This window comes from Vombatus ursinus, unplaced genomic scaffold (genome assembly GCF_900497805.2).
Source record: "Vombatus ursinus unplaced genomic scaffold, bare-nosed wombat genome assembly UNPS02001419.1, whole genome shotgun sequence".
NCBI lineage: Eukaryota > Metazoa > Chordata > Mammalia > Diprotodontia > Vombatidae > Vombatus > Vombatus ursinus.
In genome coordinates this window covers 17,879,620-17,902,638 of record NW_020941197.1, presented here as the reverse complement: position 1 = coordinate 17,902,638, position 23,019 = coordinate 17,879,620, and the positions used below count along the sequence as shown (strand labels likewise).

The 23,019-nt window shown below is 38.2% G+C and overlaps 1 protein-coding gene across 6 annotated transcripts in view; it reads right to left on the bottom strand.

The window, feature by feature from the left end:
* DZIP3 (DAZ interacting zinc finger protein 3) overlaps positions 1 to 23,019 on the bottom strand; it is a 116,063-nt gene that overhangs the window by 23,638 nt on the left and 69,406 nt on the right. For 3 of the 6 annotated variants that reach the window (XR_003569538.1, XM_027867046.1, XM_027867075.1), the window contains 9 exons: positions 22,132 to 22,164; positions 21,883 to 21,915; positions 20,156 to 20,328; positions 19,251 to 19,304; positions 16,904 to 16,929; positions 9,081 to 9,243; positions 7,299 to 7,439; positions 6,809 to 6,936; positions 894 to 962 (listed from right to left, as the gene is read on the bottom strand). Coding sequence is in view for 5 of the 6 variants with exons in the window: in XM_027867046.1 (XP_027722847.1) it covers positions 894 to 962; positions 6,809 to 6,936; positions 7,299 to 7,439; positions 9,081 to 9,243; positions 16,904 to 16,929; positions 19,251 to 19,304; positions 20,156 to 20,328; positions 21,883 to 21,915; positions 22,132 to 22,164 (820 nt within the window). In the remaining variant the exon portion in view is untranslated. Of the gene's footprint in view, positions 1 to 893; positions 963 to 6,808; positions 6,937 to 7,298; positions 7,440 to 9,080; positions 9,249 to 16,903; positions 16,930 to 19,250; positions 19,305 to 20,155; positions 20,329 to 21,882; positions 21,916 to 22,131; positions 22,165 to 23,019 lie in introns of all 6 variants that reach the window. The other 3 variants (XM_027867055.1, XM_027867062.1, XM_027867070.1) reach the window with 3 other exon arrangements.

The window sequence follows — 23,019 nt, the reverse complement described above, 5'->3', positions numbered from 1 at the left end:
TTTATTTGACAAGCTTTCAAAAAGCATCTTCTCCATGATTTCTCAAGATAAACACTTGGACTCCAGATGACTCTCTTAATGAAAATCAAAATACAATACGATATAAGCACTTGGAATAAAATATGAAGTATTAAATCAGATATACTAAGTACAGGCTAGAGGAATTAATTCTTCATCATATCACCTTGGACACATATCAGCTGTGTGACCTTGGATAAACCACTTAACCTCTCACTACCACCAGGCAATTCCAAGGTTACAAATTGCCCACAAGTCGCTAAGCTACATTATTAAAGAAATCTTCCCTCACTCACAGTTCTCTACATTGCCAACATCATAGGTCTATACCAAAACAAAACAGAAATATAACACATATATACATAAATACAGATATAAATAAAATTTTCTGGGAAGAAATAGACGTATTTTTTTTCCTTCAAGTTTCAGAAAGCATCAAAGTACCAAATAGACTTGACTTAGGGTTGAGTTCCAATTCTTACAATCCTTTGCTGTGTGGTAACAAATAAACTAATGTAAGCTGGGTGACTGGGATTGGCCAATGAAAGCCCAGATCTTATGAGTCTAAGTAGCATGCTCAGTTGATGAACTCCCCACGTGCACTTTAGAGCAAGAGCAGACACTGTGACAAGAGGTCTAGAATCAGTCACAGAATATCTGTACATCTTCCAAAGTCCATGTGGACACTGCATCAGTAGAGTACACTGCATATGCTCATAAGGACTGGGCTCTCATTGACCAATCCTAGTCACCTCCCTAATAATGACTTCATCTATCTATGTATCAGAATCCTAACACAAGTGCTTGACAGCTTGAATGAAATTTCAAAGAATTTCACAATCATTCACAATAAAAGGTTAAGTAATAAAATATACCTTTCTGAAGCAAGTTTCTCTTTAAGCTTCCTGATTTCAGAATCTTTAGCCTGGATTTCCTGCTGTAATCTAGGCAAATAAAAGATAATATCACCAAAGTAGAAATGATCACTCATTATCAAAGCTGGAATGGCTTTGTATTTCATCAAGAAGGAGTAGAGTACCCACACGTACAAAAATATGTATAGCAGCTCTTTCTGTGGTGGGAAAGAATTAGAAATTGAGGGGATACCCAATAGCTGGGGAATGGTCAAACAAGTTGTGGTACATGAATGTAATGGAATACTATTGTGCTATAAGAAATGATGAGCAGGCAGACTTCAGAAAAACCTGTAAAGACTTGTATGGTCTGATGCTGAGTAAAGTCAGCAGAACAGGAGAACATTGTACACAGTAACAGTCACATTGTGTGATGACTAATTTTGATAGACTTAGCCCTTGTCAGCAATACAAGGATCTAAGACATCTCCAAATGTCTCATGATGGAAAATGCTATCCATATCCAGAGAAAGAACTACGGAGTTTGAATGCAGATCGATGCATACTATTTGCTCTTTATTTTTTCCTTCTGTTTTGTTTTGTTTCCTGTTTCTTGTGGATCCTTCTATTGCTTCTAATTTTTCCTTACAACATGACTAATGTGAAAAAATGTTTAACAGGAGTTCTATGTAGAGCCTATATCAGATTGTGCACCGTCTTGGGGGGGGGGGGTGAAGGAGGTGGAGAAAAATTTTAAACTCAAAAGCTTATGGAAGCGATTGTTGATAAATCAAAATAAATTAATTTTAAAAAAAATACTCCTTCTTAAGTGATTTTTTATCCTTCCATTTTTCAAAACTCCCCAGAAAATAAAAATAGTGCTATAGCCAACAAGGTGGAAAAGTGTAGAGTCTTGCCTTATGTTCCCAAGTCAACAAACAGCTCCCAGAGGGACTATGGGAGAATGACTGTCACTTTTCTGGACTTCAGTTTGTGCATTAGTAAAACGAAAAGAGCATCTCTCAATGCTCAAGAGCTCCTATGAAGATTGAAGACTTTATGGCCCTGAAGAGGAAGACACTATATCGAGCCATGCAAATTAGCCAAGACCCAGGGTCTGGAGGAAATTAGGATGGGCCTGAAAGGAACAGTGTTGTAGGCAAATAAGAACTTTAATTAAAACTTAAAATACAACCCCATGGCACTGGTGCTGTAGTAACAGCCAATTCCATCAAGTAAATGTAAGAACCCTGGATGAACACGCTGAAGAATCTGGCCAAACTTATGATATACTGAAAAGTTTTTTAAAGTTTATTTGCAAGAATAGAACATAAAAATATAAAGTGATAAAAAGTGGCTCACTGCTCGATACAAATCCCATCCTCTACCCCAGATGCTCTTCTTTCTTTGCACTCTCATTTGGTGACCTCATCAGCTCCCGTGTGCTGACTTATCACTATGCGGCACCCCTAGATCTATAGGTCCAGGCCTCTCTCTCCTCTCTACTAGCACAGCGCTGGGCAGAGGAGTGGAGAACTCGCAGCCTGGAGGCCACATGTGGTCCTCCAGGTCCTCAAGTTCAGCCCTCTGACTGAATCTAAACTTCACAGAATAAATCACCTTAATAAAAGGATCTGTTCTGTAAAACTTGGACTCGGTCAAAAGGCTGCACCCAAGGACCTAGAAGGCTACATGTGGCCTTGAGGCAGCAGGTTCCCCACCCCTGGCCTGACACATAGTAAGTACTTAATACATGCCTAATGATTTATTCTTAAATTCCCCTTCCCCCTTGCTACAGCTGTATTCCTATTCATAACTGGGTTTTTACATTTGTCCTATTAAATTGACTAACACAGGGAGATATAAAGACCATTTTTTCCTGAAAATCTGATAGATGTAGGCCCTCAAGATACACAGGGTTTTGGTTAATGGAAGTTAACTGAAACTAAAACGTGTGCTCTGAGAACCTTAGAGCATGGAATTCTAAAACTTGGCAGGCTTGTCTCATCCTAGATTTCTGAGTCAACCAATCCACCTTTTCTCTAAGCTTTTCAGAAGTGAGAAAGGAGCTTGTGACCACTCTTCCAGTGGACTAAGAATGCAGAGAGGAAGAAAAGGGCCTCTGTAAGGAAGGTATCATTCTCTTAATTAGAAAATTAGATAAGCCTTACCATTTTAGAGAAGAGGGCTAAATAAGCAGTAGGAAAGTAGCAAAGTCTCTAAGGTTACATTTATTTACCCTTTCTCTGGGGTGTTTCTATGATTTCACTATTTTACTTGGCAGATCTTGGGTTAGAGTGGGTAGGCATATAGTGGAGAGTTCGAAGACCTGTGTTCTGTGACTGTCACTAATTAAATGAGTGACCTTTGCCAAGTCACTTCACCATGCAGGGCTTCAATCTCATTTTTTCTTGTCTTCTCAATTAGGCTACAGACTCCGTGAGGGAAGAAAATTTGTATTCTACCTCTTTTGTATTGTCTACGTAATATGGACATACACTAGGGTGGATACTCAGTAGATCATAAAAATTAGAGCTGGAAAAAACTTGACAAAAATCACCTAGTGCAATCTCTTCATTTTACAGACAAAGAAACTGAGGCCCAGGGATGTCAAGTGATTTACCAGAAGATAACCAGGTAGAGAGCCAGGATTTGACTCTGGTTCCAAATATGCTCTTTCCAGTAAAAAATGAGCTCTTAACCCTAACACTGTTGCCTTTCCTTTGGTTAAAATCCATTAGTCCTAGGAAGTTTTTTCTAATTCAGTACACCTAACCGTGTGTCCCACTAATTTCTACACCCAAACCTTTTACTCCAGGCATTCCCAGAACACAACTTGTATTTTCCTACCCTTTCCCATTGTGTCTCTTCCATCTCTGCCTTCCAAAATTCTTCCTCCAAGGTCTCACTCAAGAGCCACCTCCTCCATGAATCCTTCCCTGACTGTTCCAGCTACAGATGCTCTCTCAGGCCTCTTCCATCCTTGTGAACACACGTACTATATTACGAGGACATCCCTTGGGTTAGTATCTTGTTTTGTAGTTATCTGTGCACCTTCTTAATCTGAGTTACAAAACTGTAAAGCTGCACAAGTACTAAAGCTGATTCATCCTTTTATCCCCTGGGGGTCTAGCACAGTGCCTCAAATACAACAAACAAAACAGATATTTTTTAAATGAATCTAGTGGGTGAAAGAAATCCAGTATATCCTTACACTGGATTCTGATGCAGATTCCAACAGGACTGTATTATTAGGCCAGCCCCTAGATCATGTTTTAAAATGAGGATTCTTTAATCTGGATCTGTGAGCTTATTTTTTTTTTAATATTGATAACTGTATTTCAACATAATTGGTTTCCTTTCTAATCCTTTGTATTTCATTTTATGCATTAAAAATATTATTCTGAGAAGGGGTCCACAGATTTCATCAAATTGCCAAAGGGGTCCATGAGACAAAAAAGTTTAAGAACCTCTATTTTAAAGGATTTGACAGAAAAAAGAATAATCCAGGTGGTACCTAACACAGAGGAGCATCTCTCTCTACTACTACTACTACTACTCTCATGGCTAGTTTTCATTACAACCCTAGGATCCTATAACAGTTTCTAAAAAGTGACCTTAGGGGGCAGCTAGGTGGCACAGTGGAAAGAGCACCGGCCCTGGATTCAGGAGGACCTGAGTTCAAATCCAGCCTCAGACACATAACACTTACTAGCTGGGTGACCCTGAGCAAATAACTTAACCCCATTGCCAAAAAAAAAAAAAAAAAAAAAAAAAGTGACCTTAGATTTCTATGGTTTAAGCAAAGGATTCAAGCCAAAAGATCAAGCCCTGGATCCTGGCCACAAGCACTTAACCTAACTAAAATACTAAGAATTTAACTAGATTAATGCTGCCAATTCAGAGGGCCCAAAGGAGAGTTCTGCCATGTTCAACACTCCTCTCTGTTTGGACTTGAATGATTTGGCCTAAAGGATCTCTCTGGCCTCAGAGGCTTAACAACCAAAAAAAATCCAGCTTCAATATTTCATTTAAGAGATCCCAGCTAACACAAACTCGTACTCCCCACAACCCACCTTAACATTAATATGAGAAAAAAATTTCAAGATTGATATCCCTTCCCAAGCTTTCTCCCAATATCATAGAAGTTATACAGATTTTATATAAAGGGTCTTGCCCTACAAAGGTGCAAAAATGAGAAACAATCAGTATTGGAGGTGCTGCCTGAAGATGGAAATGCTAATACTCTATTGATGGAGCTACATGTTATTCCAACACTTCTGCAAAATGATTTAGAATTCAGTAAGAAAAGTCACTAAATTGTTCATGCCCTTTAATCCAGAGCTCCTATATACCCCAAGCAGGGGGGAAAAAAAAAGATACAAGAGACACCAAATATTCATGGCAGCATTTTTTGCGGGAGCAAAAATCTGGAAACAAAGTGGGTGCCCATCTATTACAGAATGGCTTAAAAAAACGTAATATATCAATGTAACAGAATATCATTGTAACATAAGAATCAAAAAATATGTGCAATTCAGAGAAGCATGGGAAGAATTATAAATTAATACTGACTGAAGTAGGCAGAACCAGGAAAACTATAAACCTGACTACACTGAGATAAATTAAAAGAATAGTCAAACAAAGATGAACAATGTATAACTGTAATGACGAGCATTAGTCCAGACAAGGAATGAGAAAATGCACCTTTCTCATTTCCTGAAAGAGATGGAAAACTATGGATGCAAAACACTATATACATTTCAGATATAATTGCTGAGTAGTTTGGTTTTGCTTTACTGGTTTGGTTTGGTTTGGTTTGGTTTACATTATAAACAAGAGCTCACTAACACAAGACTTCAAGGAAGCAGAGGCAGATCCAGAAATAATTATGATATAAAAAACAAAAGGCATCATTAAAAAGCTAATTTTTTTCTAAAGGTTCTGCTCCAGTCTTTTACTATGTTCCTTGACCTAGCTCTAAAGAAGGGCAATAGTTCTCAAATTATCATCTACAGGCTGATTTTTTGTGACATTTCATGAGCTATAATTTAATTAATTCTGGTAAAGTTTTTGTTTGTTTGTTTCTAGATGTTGCAAGTATGAAAGGAGGGTTCATTTTGCCTGCTATAGAAAGTCACAAGTCAAAAATGTTAGAGAAATAGAGACTGAGGGTTGTGTAAATTCAAGGGAGAAAGGGCAAGGGGGTGGGAAGTAGTTGCTCTTCCTGAATTGATTTTGATCAATTTTGATCACAGTCTAAGCACTGTGAATCACAGTGATGGACAAAAGAGATGGTGCTCAACTGACTCTGATGTCTGTGAGGAAAGCATCGACCAAGAGAGACATGTATAATGATTTTTGTTGTTCAGTTGTATCCGAGTCTTTGTAACCTATGGGATTTTCTTGGCAAAGATACTGGAATGGTTTACCATTTTTTTTCTCCAGTGGATTAAGAGATTTACATGACTTGCCCAAGGTAACACAGCTACTACATGTCTGAGGCCTGGTTTGAACTAAGATCTTCCTGACTCCAGGCCCAAGGCTCTATTCACTAAGCCATCTAGCTGCTTCCATGTAAAATGATACAGAGAATCAACCTACAAATCAGTCACACATAAGACAAAGAGGAGCCATGACCTGAAAACTAATCAGCCCCCATAAATAAAACTATTATCACTATGCTTGCCCTGCACATGAAAAACCAGATGCACAGAGTGATCAGTGACTATGAGCTCCTTATCCAGCTGGCAAGGCAAATTCTGTGATTATTTTTGGTTTGAAGAGATCCCAGGTCTGGTGTCAGCATCACTAACATGTGGAGCCACAGCGCCACCTACGGGCCAGATGCGGTTTTTCTGTTCTAGAGCCTGAACTGCACTGAACTGCAGAGCCGCGGCTTCCCTTCAGCTACCAGGCCAAAGCTTTGCACTTGCCTGGAAATCTTGTGGTTTCCTGAAGAAACTTGTTGGTTAAGACCAGCAATGATTTTATCTTTCTCTTTAATCTGCACTTGCTTCTGTTGCCACTGGAGAATCATGGTGTCCAACTGTTTTTTGAAGTCCTGTTAAAGGAAAAGTAGCATATCTTAGTTAATGCTATTCAGGTCACCGAGAAAAGGAAGAGATGGCAAATGATATTTGAAATAATATTACTAATAATAATAATAATAAATAACAATATAATAATGTATAATCAACAATAAATTATAACTTATAATGAATAATAACAACAGCAATCTTTATAGGAAAAGTTAAAACATTTTACAGGCATTATCATAGTTGAGCTGACTCACATCAGGCCTAACAGGCATTATCACACTTTACAGATAATAAACTGTCTCAAAGAGGTTAACTGACTTGACAGCGAGATTCTCTGATTGTTCTCAGAATTAGACTGAATAAGAGTAGAAGGAATTAAGCTCACTGCACACTGCCTCCGCGCTTCCCAGAGCTGCTGCTGCTGCTGCTGCTGCTGCTGCTGCTGCTGCTGCTGCTGCTGCTGCTGCTCCTCCCTGGTTTCCTCTTGACTTTTTATATGTTTTGTGGTTGGTTTGTTCCTTGTGCCCTGAGAGGGAAAAGAAATGAGTCTCTGAGCTCTGGTTCAGCTGAAACTATGCTTTTTCCCCCAAAAAGGGATTCCTACTTCAGCTCTTTAGAGGGGCAGTCTAAAGGTGTAGTGAGACAATGCTGGGTCGACCAGAGGTGCTCTGATACACTGATCTGGTTTTACGTTTGTTGTGGCTGTTGAATGGGAAACATAAATTTCATGTCACTGAGGACAGAAAGCCACTATTTAATCCTCAAGGTGATAGCCAAGGCTGGCAATGATACTCTACTTTCAAAAGGTTTATTCTGTTCTCATAATTGAAAAGGAAAGAAAAGTGTATCAATTAGGCGAATGTACTACTAACAGTCACGGAATCATCTGTTAACTGATCTTCTCAAGGATGTATTAATGTATCCACATCCATAAATGCCACTCCATTAACAACTAGTACTCTGGCTATTAATAGAATACCTTAAGCATAGTCAATTCTCAATACAGTGAGTCCTTAATTATCCATGGGAGGGATTCCCACATTGCCTTTGAGGAAAAAACACTTACAATTATTTATTAATATTGTCATCTACTCTGCCTAATTAAGACATTTGTTAACATAAATCTTCCTACCTGCTGAAGCACAAACAATACACAATCAGGTAATTTCATTAAAAGCAGAGACCGTTGCCAAGCCAGAGAAAGCACCTGTACTACACAAGATACCAATTTCAGGTTGAAAAGGTCCTCAGAGGTTATCTATCTAGTCCGGCCCCTTCATTTTAGAGATGAAGAAACTAAAAACTAAGGCCCTGGAGGTTAAATGACTTGCTTGGGTTACATGGGTGGTAGTAAGCGGTCAACCTGGGAAATGAGCCCAGGCCCTCCGACTCTATGTCCGGCATTATTTATACTATCTCCCCACATATCTCTACAATACGTTGTCTTAGAGAATTTGTCCTAACCAGATCAAAAAACACCATTACAATGGGTCACCATAATGGAAATGACATCTTTTTACAGAACCCTTCCTTTTAATGATATTTGCACTGATGGAATTTATTCTTTTTTTTTTAGCAATTAATTTCTAATTACTTCTTCCCAACAATAATTTACAATCATCTGGAATAAGGAAACACTGTTCCTAATGTTCAATAGGTTGTTCCTTGTCTCTTCAATTGACAAACATAGCACAGGTTATTTGAGCTAAAAGCTTCCCAGAGTGCTTAGAATAACTCGGGGGAGGGGGGAAGAGTAGAGATTTTAATGGAGAAGGCATTTGCATGGCATATAAATAAATGCCTACTGAACTGGCCTGGATCACCCCAGGCTAGGTTTAAAAATTGCAGCCCTCTGCACTTGCACCCCTTGTGCTATCATCTACCATAAACTCTGAACCTTCATTAGAATACGTGTGACTAGACAACTCAAAATAAACATCTCAAAGTCACAGAGGATGGAATTTCCTGGCATTCAAAATAGAATACATGAATTTTGAGAAGTAAGACTAGAAGTACCCCTCATTTGGTCCCCTCGTAATGCCCCAGAGCTTGTCTTCTTGCTTTGAGGGAAAAGTAACATACTTATTGTTGACAGTTTGTTGACCTCTTTCACAAGGCAGAGTCGTGTCCTTACACAAGCAGACAGCTCAGGCCCAGCCAAGCTTACCTGATCTGAGAAGTCTGTAGTGTCTGACTGAGTTGGGCTACAGGACTCAGAGGCAGGATCACACTGGAGATCACATGGGTTCTTTCTATGTGGTCCATTACTCAGATATGGATTTAACTCTTGAACTTTTTCTACCTGTTCTTCCTTTCTGAGGACATTTGGACTATGGAGAAATGATTAATAAGATTTTTAAAAAATTTACATCAATACTTTTCATCCAAACGTTCTTGCTCATTTTACTATCACAATATCTCTGAGAGGTAGGCTAGGGGCTGGGGGAGATTGTCATACCGGTATTTTGTTGGGGGAGCTATGCATTGGTAGAACCATTCTGAAAAATGATCAGAAAAACTTGAGGCCAGGCTTTCCTGCAGGTACACACCAAAACTTCAATATTCCAAATTCTGTTTCAAAAGCCTGGAACAAGTTAAGTTTGCAAGTCCTCTAACATCTAAAATCTATTCATAGCACAAAATCTACCTCCCAATGCAGTGGTTCCCAGTCCTTGTAATACATTCTCAGCACCTTAATCACCAGAGGCCTTCCCCTACTAATTCCTCCCAAATCAACATTCCTATTTTAATTAACCTTCCTCTTCTCCAGGCATATTTCAGCCCAACTTCACCTCCAAGACCTAGTACTATAGCCTTTGGAACCCCTACTACGGTTCTCAACAAACACCTTTACATCCTTGAACTTTTTAACCATCATTCCTACTCTCCCCTCACTTTAAACTGAAACTTGGCTCTCTCCTGAGAACAGTATATCCCTTTCAACTCTCTCAAGTGTAGGACACAATTCCTTCCTGATTCAACTCATCAGGCTAGGAGGAAGAGTGTCCATCCATATTCCTCACTCCCCATTTCTGCTCCAAAATTACTCATCCTCCCTTTTTTGAGTACCGTAATGAGCTTCGAGCACCCACTCCCCATCCTTGTGGCTATCACCTACCATCCTCTTCCAAGCAGCTTTCTGAAACTGAAACTCAAAGATGGCAGTTTGATATTGCTTATGACAAGATATCACACCAAGAGAAAAAGCTAATAAATATACCTAGACTGAAATCCATTCAGTGATCAAACAAATTACATCCACAGTAATGTTTCTGGCATTGTTAGAAGCATCTTCTAAATATGTAATATAAACTTTGCTGACTTAACATTTGAAAATACCAAAACCGCCTCTTAAATTCCTTTCTACTCTAAGTTTAAAATGACATGTTTTGAGAGGATTTTACAGATTTGTGAAAATACAATTAATAGTTTTTAAAAACTAAATATTTGCTATCTGCCATTGGACAGAACTAAGATTTGGGGTAAGTTTTACTTCTACTTCTGAATTGCTGGGAAATTCAAATAGCTTTTAGACTTAAGAGTCTCCCTCTCCAGTTCTGTGCCTGCTGTCATTCTTGGGGCTTCAATATTCATGTTAATGATCCCTCTAACAACCTGACTCAACTTTCTCAATTCCAAGACAGACTTCTGTGTCTGCCTCACTTCAACCATATACTGTCATAGTTACCCCCTTACACTTTACCATCTTTCATATCCAGAATATTGAAATTCATATGTTATCTTAACATTATTTCTTCTGCTACTACCTTCATACATGTCCTTATTACTAACCATCTAGACCATATGCTGTGTCACTGCTATCTTGCTAAGGTTTTAATAGCAAGATCTGCTTCTGCAAGCCAATACAAAAGAATTGTTCTTAAAAAAAAAAAAATACTGCCTTAAGAATCCTTTCACACTGTTCTATAAATAAAAGGAAGCAATAGCTTCCTGAAAGGTCTTACACATTCTCTGCTTTCTCCCCATAACAATCCAACCTTGATACCCCTGGGAGAATAATTTTCCTTTTTCACAGATCTGGTCATGTCATACACCCACTAAAGATATCTGCAGTGGTTCCCTACTACCTACCAAATAAACTTCAAACTCCCTTGTCTGGTATTTAAGATCCTCAACAACCCAAAATCATCCTACCTTTCCAGGATAACGCATCAATTCCCCTCTATACATTCTACACAGCTGTGCAGCTGGACTAATTTGCACTTCCTTGACACATTCAGCTCTTCTCCACTTCTGCGCTTTTGCTCAGACTATTCCCAGTACGTGGAATGTTCTCCTTCCTGCTTTTCACTAGTTGAATTCCTACTCATTCTTTAAAGTCTATCTCAAATGCCACTTTCTCCCTGAAAACTTCCTAGATGCCCCTGTCACTAATTTCCTTCTCTCTCAGATATTAAATAGGACTTTATTTTGTAAGTCTGATGCACTTGCCACATAACATTGTTGATTATAATTATCCGTGCTAGTCGCCAAAGCCTCTTCTCAATCTTCATCCTCCTGGACCTCTCTGTGGCCTTTGGCAGTCAATCCCCATCTTCTCCTTGATACTCTCTTCCCTCAAGGTATGTGCGACACTACTCCCTCCTGGTTCTCTTCTTATCCAGCTGACCAATACTTCTTAGTCTCCTTTGCTATATCTTCATCCAGCACATAGCTGCTAACAGTACTCTGTCCTGGGCCTTCTCCTTCTATACTATTTTACTTGGTGATCCTCTCAGTTTCCATAGAGCCAATTAGCATCTCTGTTAATGATTCTCAAATCTACTTGTACAGCCCTAACTGCTCTCCTGACTTTCAGTCTCATATTTCCAATTGTTTATTGGACATCTCTAACTGGATATCCCATAGACATCTTAAACTCAGTACGTCTAAAACCAAACTCATCATCCTTCCTTCAAGTCCCCACTCTAAATTCCCTATTACTGTGGAGGGTACCACCATCCTCCCAGTCACCCAGGCTCAAGACCCAGGTGTCATCCTTGACTTTTCACTCTCTTATTCCTCCATATCCAATCAGGCAGCAAGTTCTGTCATTTCTGCATTGGTAACATCACTCATAAGCTCCCTTCCTCTCCTCTGACACTGCCACCACTCTGGCCCAGGTCCTCATCACCTCCTATCTGGACTACTGCATTAGCCTTTTCGTTGGTCTCTCTGCCTTAAGTCTCTCCCCATTCTAATCCATTCTCCCACTCAGAAGTCAAATTGAGCTTCCTAAACTTCAGGTCTCACCATTTCACCTCCAATTCTCTCCTGCCTTTCCAGTATTCTTACATCTTACTCACTCCCACGTACTCTGCAATCCAGTGACACTGGTGTCCTTGCACAAGATAAACCATCTCTCAACTCCAGGCATCTTCACTGGCTGCACCCCATGCCTGAAATTCTCTCCCTCCTGGCTTCCCTAGTTTTGTTCAATTCCCAGCTAAATCTCACCTACAAGAAGTTTTCCCCAACCCTCTTTAATGCTGGTACCTTCCCTATTGTTTATTATCTTCAATTTATTCTGTATCTATTTTCTTTGTACCTATTTGTTTGCATGTTGTCTTTCTCATTAGACAGTGAGCTCTTTAAATACAGGGGCTGTCTTTTGCCTTTCTTTGTATCCCCAGTGCCTAGACCAGTGCCTGGCACATAGTAGGTGCTTAATAAATGCTTGTTGACTGTGTTTTTATCTTATCCCTTGTATTACTACATGCTTCAACGAGATCAGGGATTGTTTTAATTAAACTTGATATGCTTCTCAGAACCTAATAATGTTTAACAAATACTTACTGAAAGACATATGGACAGATGGAAGGAAGCAAGGAAGAGAGAGAGAAGATGAAGAAGGGAGAGAGAAGGGGAGGAAAAGGGGCAAAGAAATGGGAGTGAAAAGAGAAGGAAGGGAAGGAAAATGGAAGGAAGAGATGGAAAAGGGGAAGAAAGGAAGGAGGCAGGAAGACAGTAAGTCAGGTAGGGAAGGAAAGTAACTCGTCTAATTCCCTAGGGTCACATAGCTAGTTAGTAGAAGAGCCAAGACTTGAATGTATAATTCCTAATTATTAATCCCAGTGCTGTTCACACTATATCACATTAAATCTTAGTATTACTTTAGAAGAAATTACTATGAATTTAGTTGTGGCTCTACTAGCCATCAAAATTAAGTTTTTGCTTATATTTAAAATTAAAGCCAACTTCACCAGGAATTATTTATTAATTTTTAAAATTTATCATTTCAAAGTTATCCCTTAGAATAAAAAAAATACAAAAATAAAAACTCTACCTTATTGCTACAATCTCAAGGTGCAAGTTAACTTTACAGAGAATTAGAAACAGCTTTATAAGATGGGTCTTTTTTTTTTTAACAAGACCTTTTAAAAAATCTTGATAACATCCAAAATTCCAGTGATGGAAACCATTGAGAAACCAATGAAGTATGACTATAGTTACAACAATAACAAAAACAGGAATTCCCAATTCAACATTAATGAAAAAACCTACAAACCTAATATTTCAAGCTTAAATGCTTTATTACTTTTCCTTCGGTCTAAGTCCTTCAGAGACATCAGTTCTCTTCTTCCTCTACAAGATTCAGTAGTTTTGGTTTGGGGTTTTTTTTTATCTACAATATGGGATTACAGATGTTCCCCTGCTATTGACCGACCTGATCCTGCTAATGAGCAGAAAGAAATGTTACCTCTGAGAGAAAGGAACATGCAAAAACTCACATAATCTCAAGAGCAGATATGATAAAAGTCCAATCCACACCTGATACATTTATTAGAGAATCCTCTATAACAATCTTGTTATGTTTTATATTACACTTATATAACCCATATCAAATTGCTTACTGTTTTAGGGAGGGAAGGAAGGAAGGAGAAAATTTGGAATCCAAAATTTTGTTTTAAAAAGTGAGTGTTAAAAATTGTCTTATTTTGTCTCAAAATTGTCTTAAATACTATTTTTTAAAAAACCCACAATCTTGATAAGTACTCCTTCAGCCTTTACCTAGATCTCCAAATGCAAAGAACTCAATCCTTCATTAGAGAGCTATTCTGTTTTGGACAGTTTTAATTACTAGGCAGAATCCCCTTATACTAAACCAAAATCTGCCTTTCTAGGTGAACACAGAAAAATGGGATACAAGGTCATGAGACATGACCCCAGGTATCCCTGTCTCTTTGACAGAGAGACTAATTAGCTGAAGCAGAGCTAGAGAAAGTATTGCTACTGGTTTACTTGTAGTTTCTAGCATAACAACTCACCCTCTGAGTCACTGGGCATACACTGGGTGCAGGCTCTGAAAGCCGCCAGCTCCACCCTTCTTTTTTGAAGATACTCAAAGAAGCAGTCTTAGATAATCTGTGTGACCTAGCCTAACTGAAGAAAGGCAGGAGAAAAACATATAAATAAAAAGATACTGGGAGTCCCTTAGCCAAGCTCCAAAGGTTTAATGGAAGGGGTTGATGTAGTTAAGAGGCACAGCGTTCAGGAGCTGAAGGACTAGAACGTATATAAAACAACAAAAGGTTTAAGCCAGAGGTATTTGATTCTAGAGGGTGAGAAATATCTGCATCTTCAATACGAGGAACAGGGAGCACAGGAGCAGAAATGAGAAGAACCACAGAGGCAAGAAGAACCCACAACTCCTTTCAGGAAGGGAGGAGAGTAGCAGTAGAGTAATGGAACAAAGAAAGAAAAGAGGTACTAGAAAATAACAACAACATATTATGCTGACATGGAAGAGGAAGCATCAATCTCCACCTACCTGGGTTCTCCTCAGGATACTACATATCCCTGGGGTGGGGTAGGGAGAAAGTAGCTCACCACTTTGCAAACTGATTATTTATGGTTTCAGAATCCTACCATAGCTTTTACTATGTAAATAAAAGTGATCTATGCCTTGTGATCCTATGCACTTATAACAGAAACTGGTGGTAATCCTTGGGAGGGGGCCAGACATCAGATTCCACCAAGGTGGGAACAATGAGCTAAAAGAAGTGAAGGGTTCCCAAAGTGGACCCAAGTGTGTCATGTCAGAAGGCATATTCAGATACAAGTTTTTTACTTGCTATATGCTCTATTTGGAAAAGCTACAAGATCAGGAATCTGATGAAATTTGTGAGTGATGCAGTAACATAGTCATGATGATCTGAGGCTCATGGTATTTTTGCCTGTCTTTGAATTTGTGGCTGGCCTACTGTCAAACCTCTGGCAGCGCTAATCTGGAGAATTGGTATGATCTAATAAGAAATCATATCTCCAGAGAGAGCTGAGTGATGATGTGCTGCATCACAGACTTGGCTTGCCATTATGTACCTGACTGTCCTGCCTAAGCTTGGTCTCCACAGGTTCCCCACACAAGTATTTGTGCTTCCAAGAACAAGCAGAGTAAGTCTGATTCCCCTTCCCCAGAACTAGATAAAGCTTCAAATACCTGAGGACAGTAATCATTTTCTCTCTAAGTCTTCTCTTTCAGTCACTCAGGCAACTGAGACCTAAAATAATCATGCCATTTAACTTTTATTTTATAATTTTTAACCATGTTTACCGACTGTCTCATTTGACATTTCTGAGGCTATCTACAATAGAACTATTCTGTAGTCATTTCAGAAAATTCAACCACAAAATCAGTATAACTCATTATTTGGTGTTATATAAGGCAAAACAACCAAGTGAATGATCACATTTAAATCTATCAAACATTCGTCCAGCTGTTGTATAGACAAAGCCTAAATAAAACATTGCCACCATGTCTAAGCTGGTACCTTCCTCTTTTCTAAAAGAATCAACGTCCCTTGTGAAGATGAGTCATATACTTTCTATTCACCAAGTAGCTGAGGTCCACTATCAGTGATGAGCATACTACTACCCAAGAATCATAGATTTTCAGTTTGCAAAATTTCCACTGAAGTCAAAAGTACATCACTGCTATTAATGTTAACTATGTATTTTGTCTTTACAAGGAACTCTAAGGTCTCTAAAACCTAGGCGTAATAATTCTAATGGGAAGATGGGGAAAGGATCATTTTTAACATGGTAATAATTACCATTATCATCATTTCTTCATTAAGTTATTATTTCCTTCCTTCTACAAATGATGCTCCACCAAATGAAATGCAAAATTGTATACTAGAGTTTTTATATTAAAAATCATCCCTCAATAATTAACATTATTAGTAACAAAATTCAAATAATGATAGTTTACATTTCTACAATTTTGATTGCACTTTCACATACATTTTTTCATTTAATTCTCCCAATTATCCTATGAAGCTTATAGACAATGCATTTATTTTATTGATGGGAAAATCAAGGCTCAGAGTTATTACACAACTTGCTCAAGATTACATAACTAACAAGTAGTGAAGCCAGGACAAGAATCCAGGTTTCCTGGTTTCTAGTTCAGTGCTTTATTCTCAAAATCATACTGCCTCTCCAGCCAAAGTAAAAATTCTTTGTCAACCATGGGAATAAAGTTCTCTCTATTGCAAAGAGGGCAGGAATAGAGATATGCAAGAGAAAAACATTTGGGATTGGTAATGAGAACTGGCATGCTATATTTCATTACTAGGGTCGATTCTCTAAGAACAAGGGCCATGTCTTGTTCCTGTCCCCTACATCTACCCTAGCAGCAGCCCCAGAGTCAGCTGCTCACTAAATACTGCCTGGGTAGAAGCGAATTGAATTGTTCTAAACTGGATTCAAACTGAACCAAAGTCAGTACCTGAATGTAAGCAATTAGGATTAGACTGCTCTTTAGTGACTACAAAGAAAAGGGATTAGCAATTCCATTCTTCTACAACAAATCATCATCTATACTCGTTAGCCCTAACAAAGAGGTTATAAAAACAGAAAAAAAAAAGTTACAAGGACTGAGCCACTGTCTTCCCCTGCTGATAGTGAAAATACTCCCTCCAGGGCTGTGGGACATTGGTTAGGCATTCTTCACATGCATTTAAAAACAATAAAGAAGCTGACACTTACCTATGCTCTTTATTCAGCTCTTTATTCTGAAAAAGAGCACAAAGAATTAGCAGAAGATTCAACTATGCCTGTATAGGGTAATGGTCTTTCTACATTTAAAACCTGGAAGATTGATTTGGGGAGTGTGTTTTTAAGCTATTTACCTTTGGCATGAGAATTAATTCCAAAGGACAGCCTGTTTGCTCTCTGTTGATAACCGGTAGGCTAAGTGTTAAAATTTACCTTTTCAAAACTGCCTTTACTGCCCCCAGAGAATGGGTATGTAACACTAGCCTACACCTGCAATATGAATAAGTGAATGTGTGAATGAAAGAATAAATGCTCACTATGTGCCATGTGTGTATAACATTATGTGTGTTATGTGCCCTAGGCAGATACAAAATACCTAGAGGAGTGGGAGCTGGTGAAGAAGGTTTTGGTCTCAGGAATCACAGTGATTTCTAATGAAATCAAGGAACAAAAATAGTTGAAATGGGTCTGCTTAAGGCAGTCAGAGTATACATTTATAGGCATTTTTATATTATACATTTCCTCCATTTAGATATGTACAGTCACGAACTAGATGATTTTTAGACTAGAATCAACTCTATCCCACTCCTAATCTGATCCTCTAACAGGGTAGGTCACCATGTTTCTGAAAATACTGATCTTGATAGCATCCCTTTAAAATGGAAAACCTTAAAATTCTGAACAAATTGAAACTTTTTTAAAAAGTTGTTTTTTGATAGCATTTGTACTTTTAAATGATTTTATTTCTTCTCCTTTAGTATTGCATTTAATCTGGCAGTATGAATATCTGAGCCTGTGTGACCACTGACAATTAGGTACAATTTGCATTTTTTCAGATGACAGAACAGGAAAACAACAGTGACCCATAGGAAACTGTCTAATAGCACTGCATTTTAGGCCTGCTTTTTGAAGGTAAAATGGCAAGTATACATGCAAAAGTGGGATGTATCCAAGTACGACCATCAGTTTAACTGTAATCTAGCTAACCTATTTGCTTTAACAGAAGAGAACTTTCTAAAAGAAAAATCTTAATTCAAGTCTTTAAAATCAATTAATTTTAAAAGAATTATTAAGTCAAATAGTAAGCTGTAGTATACTAAATAATGATACAGAAAATATAACAGCAATTACAAAAGAAAAAAAAACTTCTTAGCCAAACTGGTCTATTAACAATTTTGTTTACAATTTACAGTTTAACTCAATAAAAGCAACTGTTTCATTTTTCAATTGGCTTCACTTTTTCTTAATCTTAATTACTATCAATGCTTGGGGCTATTCCATTTCTGTTTTATACAATAGTCTAGTCAGAGAGCAATTAGACAGATACCCTTATTCACAATGTACTTTGACACATATGTGAATTTTAACAAGATCTCAGTTTCCTTCTTACACAACCAGTCAGGAAACAACAATTTTTTCATCACAGAGACCATAAGTCACAGTTGGCAATGTGCTTCCTAAGCGTACGAGAAATCCAAGTCTAACTACAGTCTCCAATATCAAATCAGGTCCCTAAAAAAATTAGGCACTACAGAAATCAGGCACACTTGTGGAGGTTGGATAAAGGAAGGTTGTTCTTCCTTTCACACAGATAAGAATGAATTCTTTACACCCCCTCAGATGTGAAAAAGAAAATCAAGATTTCCTAAAGATCTGCAAGGTGACTAAATGCCTGAGGGGAAAATAAATGATGGTGCTATTGCAATACTGAGGCCTAAAGTGCGTTTCTAAGGAATTAGGATTTTTAACTATCTCTACAGAGAAAGGAATAAAACTTTCCAAGTGACTTTTAATCTAGATATTATGAAGATTTACACATGAAAATATATAAGTAAAGTTGAACATAACCAAAAAATCCAGATTAAACCACTCAGGTCACAGAATGCCAAGAAATATACATAAGAACTCTTAAACTGTTTTAGCTACCTCTCTACCTGGATTGATTTTAAGCTCCAAGAGTTAATAGATGTATTACATTCAAGTGTTCAGGAGAAAAAAATAAATTAGCTGTTTCAAATTCTCTTGGTTTTATAATCTCACTTGTTAAAAATGACAGTCAAGGATTGGTTTTCTGATGACTGATCGTTATCTTGACAGAGTACCTTTAACTTGACAAATCTGACCTGGTAAATAATATTTTATTTTAACCATGTATCATTAAGCCAAGGGGCTTAAAATTTTTTTTATAGATCAACTTATCATTTGAAGGAACCATGAGATCTTGACATATATAAAATACCCAATAAATCGTTTCTTTGTTAGGAATTATCCATGCTAACAGTCTCCGTATACAACATCGCTCAGACACTATTTGTAATATGGCTACTATTGCTCTTACCTTCTTAGTCTTATTCTTTTTCTTCTTCTTTGATTTATTGTTAACTTGAGCACTCTGTAATGGACATGTCATTATAAACAATTCACTACAACAAACATAAAACCACAAGGAATATTTTGTTATGTATGAAGAATTTCATTCCTATCCCACATCCCAGGCTTTACACATGAAATCAAATAATTGTAACCTTTCCTTTTCTAATGTTCTATTATGACTATGATTCTTTTCTAGATTGGGTAAGAGCTATTATCGTTTATGGTAGAAGTCCCACAATCTCACCTGCTCTGGAGAACACAATGAAGAAAACAAAAGAGCATTACTAGACATTCATACTAAGCTCCAGATGTTTTAAGTCATCACCTGAAACATCAACACTTAAATGTGCAACAAATGAGAAAGGCCCTTTGAGAACAATGCCTGGATTTAACAAATAATTTCAAGGGAAATTTAAAAACTTATGGCACTACTTGCTGAACATAAAGGGTATTACCAAGTCTTTGGGGGGAAAAAATAAACTGAAGTTATTCCTCTGATTACTCATTCAGCCCTTTATCACCAGTGACTTAGTGCAAATTGTGAAGAAGCATCCCTCTTAGCTAACCCTTCTAGCCCATTTCTCTTCTCCTATTCCTCTCTTGGCCTCTTTCCCTCTCTCTCCTTTCTAACGGGTAGGTGAGGAATTAGGGTTGATTTCAGACATAGAGTAGACTAGACAGGGGCATTGGAAATGGAATCCTTCTACTGTCTTTGCTTCCCTACCTGCCAAAGGGAGATTCCCTTAAGATTTCAAAAACAGGATTTGTCGGGAATGTTTTGGGTACAGTTAAACGAGGTGGTAAAATGGTAAGTTAAATGACCAAAGTCTTGTCTAATTCCATGTTTCTATAATTAAGAAGAATTTATACCTCATGGACATCTTTAAAAGATTCTATCGAAGATTCACTGAGTGCTGATTTTTCATCTTTAGGAATTTCTGCTGGCAGTTCTTCTGGGTCTGATTTCATATCTTTAATAGAGTCTACTGGAGATGCATTCTGTTCTAGTATCTCATCCTTAAAGATCTCTTCTGGATTACAACCTAAATATTAGAGACAAAGAACTCAAAATCCAGCCACAAATAACTTATGCTAATTGTCATTATTATGATAGAGTGGAAACCCACAGACATGGGTTTTAACATCACCTTTACCATTTATTAGATGAAAAACCTTAGATAAGTCACTTAACTTTGCTGAGCCTTGGTCTCTCCTCTTTAAAACAGAGATCATAAAATATACTCCGCCTCCCTCACATTGTTACTGTGAAGATTAAAAAAGTTCTTTGTAAACTCTAAAGCAGAGTCTGGCAAACAGTAGGTGCTTAATAAATATTCACTGAATTGAACTAAGTAACAACAAACAAATATATACTGAGCAAGCACTATGTATGGAATGGGGATGCAAGGACACAAAACAGTCGCTGACCTTAAGAAGCTTACTACTAAGGGAATGGGAGAGAGACATATATATATATATATACACATATATATATATATATATATATATATATATATAACACGTATATAAATTGAGACAGGAGAAAGTATAGATAGGTGGGGAGTAGAGGGAAAGGAGGCTGAAGAAAGCTTTATAGAGAAGGAAGCACCTAAACCGAATCTTGAAAGAAGACAAGGATTTGCAAGGTAGAAGTAAGGAAAGAGTCCATTCCAGGCACCAAGGATAGCTAATTCACAGAGTTGGGAAATGGAATATTAAATTTGAGCAACAATTAATAAAATAGACTAGTTTTGGAAAAAACTATAAAGAGAAATGGCATGAAACAAGGCTGGAAAGGGAGGCAGCAGGGCCAAATAGTTTAGTCTTAAACAACAGGTTACAGAGCTTGTTCTCATTTTATAGGTAATGGAGAGACACTGAAAGATTTTTGAGCTGGAAGGGCAGACATGGTTAGATGTATGCCTTTAAAAAACAGTTCTATTCAGATATCAGTACAGAAAAATAGGTGAGGAAGGGCAGGTAGATGGCCCTGTGAATAGAGTGCCAGGCCTGAAATCAGGAAGACTCATTTTCCTAAGTTCAAATCCAGCCTCAAACACTTACTATGTGACCTTGGGCAAGTCACTTAACCCTGTTTGCCTCAATTTCCTCATGTGTAAAATGAGCTGCAGAAGAAAATGGCAAACCAGTATCTCTGCCAAGAAAACTCCAAATGAAGTCATGAAGAGTTGAATGTGACTGAAAAATAACTGAACAAAGGCAGCTAGGTGGCGCAGTGGATAGAGCATCGGCCCTGAAGTCAGGAGGACCTGAGATCAAATGTGACCTCAGACCAAACACTTAACACTTACTAACTGTGTGACCCTGGGCAAGTCACTTAACTCCAATTGCCTAAAAAAAGAAAAAAAAAAGAAAAATAACTGAACAAAGCAGGTGAGAGGCAATGAGGGTCTGAACTAGGGTGGTGAGAAAGGAATGAATGTAAAGGAGTTAGAATTAACAATGAGAAGGAGGAGGAGGAGGTGATGGTATTTAAAAATGATTTGGGGTATTTGGGGCAATTAGATGGCACAGTAGATAGAGCACCAGCTCTGGAGTTAGAAGGACCTCAGTTCAATCTGCCCTCAAACACTTACCAGCTGTGTGACCCTGGACAAGTCCCTGCTGGCCTACAAAAATAATAACAGGAATTCAAATTCTTGTTAATCAAATTGTCAATGAGAATAAAAGTTTCTAATTATGAGTCACACCATATTACTGTAAGGGCCTTTAAGGCAGGGATTGTGTCATATTTATATTTCTTCCCGATTACCTATCACAGTACATACACGTCAAATAACTGATCCTAAGTACACATTTGTCCAATGAATAAATGATACACTTACTATGAGAATTCAGTCCTGATTTCACAGCCACTTCTATAGTATAAAAAAAAAAAGTTCAGATGTATATACACGACAAACACCTTACTGTGATAAAACCAGGACTGAGACAAAACACCAAAGATTTCCACATCTGCTTCATTCTGAAAGTGATTACAGAAACGGGCACCTTGATTCTTTCCATTCACCCCACTTTTGTCTAGGGGCTCTCTTTAGAATTAAGTATCAAGGGACAGCTAGGTGGCACAGAGGATAGAGCACCGGCCCTGGATTCAGGAGGACCTGAATTAAAATCCGGCCTCAGACACATAATACTTACTAGCTGTGTTACCTTGGGCAAGTCACTTAACCCCACTGCCTAGCCCCCCCAAAAAAAATTAGAATTAAGTATCAAAACCTTAAAAAAATTTAGAAAAGAAGACAAGCAAGAGTTTTGACTGCTCCATATGACATAAAGCCTAAAGACACAGGGATACAAGGAGCAAGTTGTTGGGGGTTGATTTCTTGTTGGGTTGGTTGGTTTTTTGTTTTTGTTTGGTTTTGGGGGGGGTATACCCTCATAGCCAAATTCAGGTCACTCGGCCATAATGGAAAGATCAGGCTGTGATTTGGGGGGAGGGGAGGGTTAGAGAGAGGTGGGTCAAAGGTAAAGGTCACTAGCCCAGCTCCTACCATAAGAAGCGCGATAGGGGTGAGGGTACTGATGGGGGGGGCTATTCACTCATCCCTCAACCCCCCCCTTTTTTTTTCATTTGAAGAAGATCCCTGAGAATACTTGCCACAGTCACTGAGGTAAGTCAAGAACTAAGAAGGAAAATGGGTCTCAGAATTAAGTCGGAGGAGATAACTCAGGAGGCGAAAAGGGAGCGGAGTTCCAAGAAGGGCCTCAGT